We start from the raw sequence: 6,394 nt of genomic DNA, 5'->3' as shown, positions 1-6,394 counted from the left end.
ATGGATGGATGGATGGATGGATGGATGGATGGATGGATGGATGGATGGATGGATGGATGGATGGATGGATGGATGGATGGATGGATGGATGGATGATAAGAAAGTAAACAAGTCTTGTATATTTTTTGGGAGGCAGAATTATGTACAAATATTTTTATATCACTTAGATTTGAAAGCCTAATCATTTAACAATTCCTCCACCTACTTATTGACAACAAGTGAAACATATTCTGAGTCCATTTCAAAAGGTTTTTGTCATTGTTTTTCTGCAAAAATGCGGACAGTGCATTAAAATAGTCAAAATGAGCAGATTTCACATTAATAAAACAGGTTAATTTTTTCCATCCAGACAGACAGAAAAACGGGCTGGCAAAGGAAGTGCACACAGATGTTTCCATATCTCTGTTCTCTAAAAAAAACCCAAACAGGCGGGCAGCAAAGATCCTGTTTCACACAGTGGTTTCACTTCATGTTACTTTGACTCAGCATAGAAAAAGGCTCACAGTGATTAGTGGGATGAAAGTTTAGGGAGAGGCCAAACACTTAATCAAAGTGAGGCATTAAAGCATTTTCGTTTGAAAATTATGTGTCCATGACACTAATGGGTTTATCTGCCAGAAAAATTATATACTTGCATGGTGCTGATTGGATGTGCCTGTTTAATGGGACTTTCAGTTCTTGGTGGTTTATGGTTTAAAATTCTGTATAAAGCAATTAATTGTTTTTTATGGACCTAAGGGTTGAATAATGTTTTTCTAAGATTTTGTATTCATCTTTCTGCCTGACTTTTTTCATTTACTCAAATAACCACACCTCCCACTGGCCAAAGTCAAGGTCAGGTTTATTTATATCACACTTTACCAACAACTTATGCTGCACAGACTGCTTTACACACCATAATGCAACTAAAAAACTGAAATGCCTGATTATAGTGGAAGTGAAGTACAACACACAATAAAAAAACAATAGGAGAATAAAAAGAACAACTATAAATTAAAATGTCTAGATAAAAATTTGTAAAAACCAAACATGTACCTCCAGTAGAGATTTAAACATTTCCAATGTTTGTGCAGATTTAATATTTAATGGCAGACTATTCAAGATTCTAGTGCCTGCTACATAGAATGCTCTGTCACCACAGGATATAGGTTCAGATCTTGGACTAGGTGACATCAGTTCTGAACTGAACATTTCTTCTGTGGGCCATGATTAAATATCAGAGGGATAAGTAAGAAGGGACTCAATTACAAAAAAAAGCTTACTGTGTATTTTCATGCTGCTGCAGTGCTGAACCAGCTAGAGGAACTTCTGAGTGACATGAAAGCAGATGTGACACGACTTCCCAACATGCTGTCCAGAATCCCACCAGTGTCGGCTCGTTTGCAAATGTCGGAAAGGAGCATCCTGAGCCGCCTCACCAGCAGAGGCAGCGAACCTCCACCACAGCAGGTGAGATGACAGTTTCAAAGAAAATTGTCAGATTGCTTTGAAAATGGATACTGCTTCCTATTATCTACATTTCTTGGCTTCCCTTAACAGTTAAATACACTAATATACTCCAAATAGATAGAATAGAAACAACAGAGTCTAAGCAGCTTCATGAATAAAAACAATACTATCATGCATTTTCTAAATCCCAGCCATAAAAATAAGTCTGTGACAAACCAGCAACAATACTAAAGGTTAATAAGAGCCATTACTAGAGAACCCAAAAATAATAATTAAACATAAATAGCACTTTATTAAAAAAAGCTGTTTAATTTTAAAATTTTTAATGTGCTAAAATTAAGATAATTAATTAATTGAAATTAATTAATTAGTTTTAATGAATAAAGACTCCAGAGCTTATACAAAGTGACTCAGTACCAGACAGGGTAAAAACAGGAGCATCGGGTGTTGAGCGGGAATAGGTGCAATTGCTAAATGAATATGGAACAGCTGCTGAAGAGTTTCATCTGAGGTGGCTTTATGGTGCAATGTCAAAAGTCACAATCAACTCAAGAACACGTGTTGTGGAGAAAACAGGAAGTTAATAGAACACAGTGCAATAGAGAAACCAGATTACCAAAATATGACAGGAACTACAACTCAAACCAGAGCTCAAACCAACACGAAAAACTAAAGTGTTGCACAAAACCAAAGTTTGAGCGCGACGTTCTTCATCTTATGACAAAAAGGGAATTTTAAAAAAATCCACTCGTATTGTTTTCTTTCATCACCGAGCTCAACATTTTTCTCCCTAAAGATTAAATAAAAATTGATTTGTCTCATTGTTTTCTTCTCTAGTGGTGCATCTTAGCAGAGTTTAAGTGTTTGTTTTGATTCACTCTTATTTAACGGGTTACTTTGTAAAGTAGAACAACATAGCTTGTCTTGTCTGACATTGCTGTGTTGCTGCTATTTTTCTCTTTGTCATTTTGACACACCTTATTAGCAGTTTTTATTAATGTGCGTTCCTCCTTCAGAAAGTCAATTTATCTGGAAGAAAAATACAGTTCTGGTAATGTTGATGAGATGCAGTTAGTCATACTGTGTACTTGCAGCTTCAACATGCAAAGATGATTGACCTCTTGTTTTTCTCTGATAAATCATTCATATAACCTTGGAGCTTACAGCCGGATTATCCATTTTTCTTGTGTTTTGTTCTTTCAGCCTTTTAGCCAGGGAGGCTTCGGCTGCTCCCAGATGTACAGCAGCGGTTTTGGTGGGGGATTCAGAGGACCAGGCGGACAGCCTATGGTCAACTACAGCCAGATGCCCCTTGGACCTTACGTCAGCGGTAACAGGCAACACTCGCTGTAACTCATAGTGATATAGTGCAGGAGGGAAATAGCTGCTGCGACAAGCAATGCAAACTAATTTACTGTCAAAGATAACACTTGTATAAAGAAACAGATGTTGAAAGCAATCATTTTAACAGATTAGAAAAGTGTCATGAATGCAAAACATTACTGTGTCTCACTTCTCAGTATCTGTATTGTATTGGCATTTTTGTCCATCTTAATCTGATTAATTGCTGGGTCTGACTTTTAGTGTCCCGAAGCTTCTGCAGTTTAAAAAAGAAATCCAATGGATAAATGAAACCGAGTTATTTTTGTACCCTTTGTGCTGAAGATGTCTTTTTAAAATTCTAAGCGCAAGTAACTAAAGATTGAAGTATTTCCTTCCTCAGTGTCATCTAATGGCCCCCCACCTCCTACAAGCCATTTGGACAAGAAATCACTTGACTCGTTCAGAGACGGGGCCACTCCTGAACTCAAGTCAGGCAAAGCAAGTGATGTCATCTGTATTGAGGACTAGACCAGCTCTGTATAATTGACCTGAGGTCAGAAACTCCCAGGGATGGAATCTGGATGGATGACTGCTGCCCTTGTCTTATGCTACATCCTTCATTTTTTCCCTCCTATCTCATAATCTGCTAACTGAAGCTCGGCTATGAGCGGATAAGGCAATTAACTTTTTCATCCGTGTACATGTATCTATCAAAAAAGTTGCACTTTTATCTTTCAAGGATCCTATAGAGGTGTTTCAGTAGGTATTTGCTTTCTTTGTAGAAAAACTGAGAATCAGGAGGGAAGATGAAGCAGTTTTTTTTTTTTTGGAAGAGGACTTTGGAAGGTCTGCACTATAAAGTAAAACTCAATCAAGTCAAGTGTCAGATGCTCTTTATTGGGGCTCGTCTTTATCTTTTAATGTAAGTTTTATTTATTTAATTTTTGCAAGCTGTGACTTTGTAAATCTGCTTGCAACCCCTTGCTTTTCTGGATTTGCCAACCCCTTTACACTGTGACTGTGCTGCTCTGAAGCTTGATCTATGTGAAGAGGAGAGAAATTCACTTGTTGTTTGAGCCGATAGTTTTCGAACATCGGTATCTTCAAAGTTACTGTACACGAACATGTGTTTTTATCCTTTATGTTATAGAATAATGGTTATCGAGGAAATCAAAACCTTTACTATGCTTTTGCAAAACAGTTTATCTGAATCCTATGAAGACTGCCACCTGCTGGTAACGTTGAGAAAGTAGTTCTTGCTGAACGTGACGCTACATGTAACGGCATCACCTTTCAAGGGTGGCGTCTTCTGCTGTACATATTAGGAAACTGCAATTTATTTTACATCACGAAGGTCTAATGAAAGTGAAAATGACAACAACGGCTAAAACAAATGTTCAGGTCTTAGCATTATTCATAAAAATCCAGCCAAAAAAATGTAAGTTACAGAAGATTTTTTATTTTAAATTGTTTTGTACTGGAAACAGTTTGTGACTGTTTGTTTGAATGTTAGTGTTGCTTGTAGCGCTACACCCACATAAACCACACTGGGACCATAAACTGGAACTTTTTTGCTTGGCCTCTCTCTTCAGACCAAGCGAGAGTAAGAACTAACAAGTTTCATTTTCTCTTTTATGTCCTTCCCTTTTTAACGAAAATACATGCTTATRTCTCATTGTCACATTCAGCTCACTTTAGGATCTGAGTTTTTGTATCCCTCTCTTTAAGTTGCAGTAAAAACAGATGCATAAACTTACTTGATGCCATTATAAGGGAATAACCCACTCTTTGATGCAATGTCTTTTGTCTGCTGAGGCACAGATTGTAAAAGAGGTGGTGCCACAGTCTAAAGTTGCATGTGTTCTCATTCCAATTTTAAAGGACCAGGGTTGCACATTGTTACTCTGTGCAGCTTTTTTTGTTTGTTTTTACTGTTTGTTCTGTTTGTGTTGCTATCCTTTAATTTGACTCATAAAATGTGTGGATTTAACAGAAGGCAGTGTTTTTTGTTACTAATCTTATTATAAACTGAATATATTAACCCTTGCAACTGCTTAGGGACCCTTGCTTACCTGAGAAACCAAGTTAAAATCTGAATTCMTATAGGACAGTGGTCCCCAAACTTTTTCTCCTGGGCCCCCTGTGGTTTCCAAACATTTTCTGCACCCCCCCCCCCCTTGGATTACAAATAGCTGTCTAGTTGAACAACTTGTGCGAGGGGAGGGGAGGGKAAATCGACTTTTTGGGGGGCAAAATGAATGTATGTAGCTGAACATAGACAACATCAGTAGCCTACAGGCTACTTGTTAAGCTTAAGGTGATGTATTGATATTAGCTAGTCATCTTTTAGCTAACATTACCTGCATCCAACAGCTTTACTCAACAGTCTGTTAGTTTGGGGGAAAAACTGTGAAAGGTTCTTTGCGTTTTGCTGGTTTGCTGCCGTGATTCTAACACACACATGCTTAGCTCTGCACAGCAGCAGCAGGTCTCCTTCATAGGTGTAAACCCAGCGCGAGCGTCGTAGCGCTCATGTTGCGTTTAAAGGTGGCTCGGAAAAATAGGTTACCACATGTTGACAACGGATTAAACAGTTTTAACTGCTGATAAAAGTGACAGAGGACACAGATATGGGAAGTGTGGAAGCCCCTACTGTATCAAATTGACATAGGAATAACAGAGTTGGCCATTCTAAGGTAAAAACCCAGCGCATACAGCGTTCAGGTTTGTTTGTTTTATTCATCCAGACGACTTCCCGCGCCCCCCCTGCAATGGCACGGCGSCCCCCCTAGGGGGCGCGCCCCACAGTTTGGGAACCTCTGATATAGGATATTTTGACAAATGCACCAATTAAACACATAGCAGGAAAGAAACCTTCATAGTTTCAGCGCTTCCGTAATAATCGAATAATCAAATTATCTGCTGAATTTGTCTGAGCTGGGTATATGTATTGTGCACACTTAAATTGTAACTAGATTACAGAGTAGTTAGCTTTTTTCTGTGGTTGCTTGTGAATACAACATTGAACTTGCCCTCTGCTCTGCAGTGTGGCAAAAAATAATATTAAGAATTAAATATTGTAACGGGTAATCAGTGGTACTGTTAAAGGCGGTGGGCTTAAAGATCCAGCCAAAAAAATTTAGAGATGAACCCCAAATAAAGCTCTGCTTAGGGTCTCATACTTACTTGGAACTACCCTGGTTGWACCACAGTGGAGCCCCCAAAATATTTGCCTWGATTTATTTAACTCATTTATGTATTTATTTATTTCATTTTACATTTATGCATTGATGRAAGAAGATGTCTGTATGCCCTTTTCTGAAATGAGTTTAACTTATTAAACGGGTTGGAGGTTTCTGCTGGTGCAGTCAGTGGGGTGGCAAGACATTTTCCGGAGTGGCCGAGGCCCCCATGGGGGCACCACTGTTGAACCAAAGAAACTTCTGAAATACACAACACATTGGTCTTTAAATCTGATATTACAAAACCACTTCATAAAAGCTTCTTTTGCCAACACTGTTGGAGCATTTTTAATGAAAATTCTTGTTTGCTGTAGTTTCATAATTGAAAGTGATCAGACTTCATCTAAGACTGGATTCATGCAGGCCACTTTAGKACACAG

At 38.4% G+C, this 6,394-nt stretch overlaps 1 protein-coding gene across 1 annotated transcript; it reads left to right on the top strand.

Annotated features, from left to right (window-relative positions):
* The first annotated feature begins 1,082 nt into the window (after window positions 1-1,082).
* On the top strand, window positions 1,083-4,762 carry LOC103461026 (chromodomain-helicase-DNA-binding protein 5-like). Its single transcript, XM_008403343.2, has 3 exons — window positions 1,083-1,449; window positions 2,653-2,779; window positions 3,173-4,762. Exons 1-3 carry the CDS (start codon window positions 1,318-1,320, stop codon window positions 3,298-3,300), a joined length of 387 nt encoding a protein of 128 aa, XP_008401565.1. The 5' UTR covers window positions 1,083-1,317; the 3' UTR covers window positions 3,301-4,762.
* Window positions 4,763-6,394: the final 1,632 nt, after the last annotated feature.

This window comes from Poecilia reticulata, unplaced genomic scaffold, assembly GCF_000633615.1.
Source record: "Poecilia reticulata strain Guanapo unplaced genomic scaffold, Guppy_female_1.0+MT scaffold_472, whole genome shotgun sequence".
Taxonomy (NCBI): domain Eukaryota; kingdom Metazoa; phylum Chordata; class Actinopteri; order Cyprinodontiformes; family Poeciliidae; genus Poecilia; species Poecilia reticulata.
Note: the sequence above shows the minus strand (reverse complement) of the source record. Positions and strands in the feature narration are given on the sequence as shown.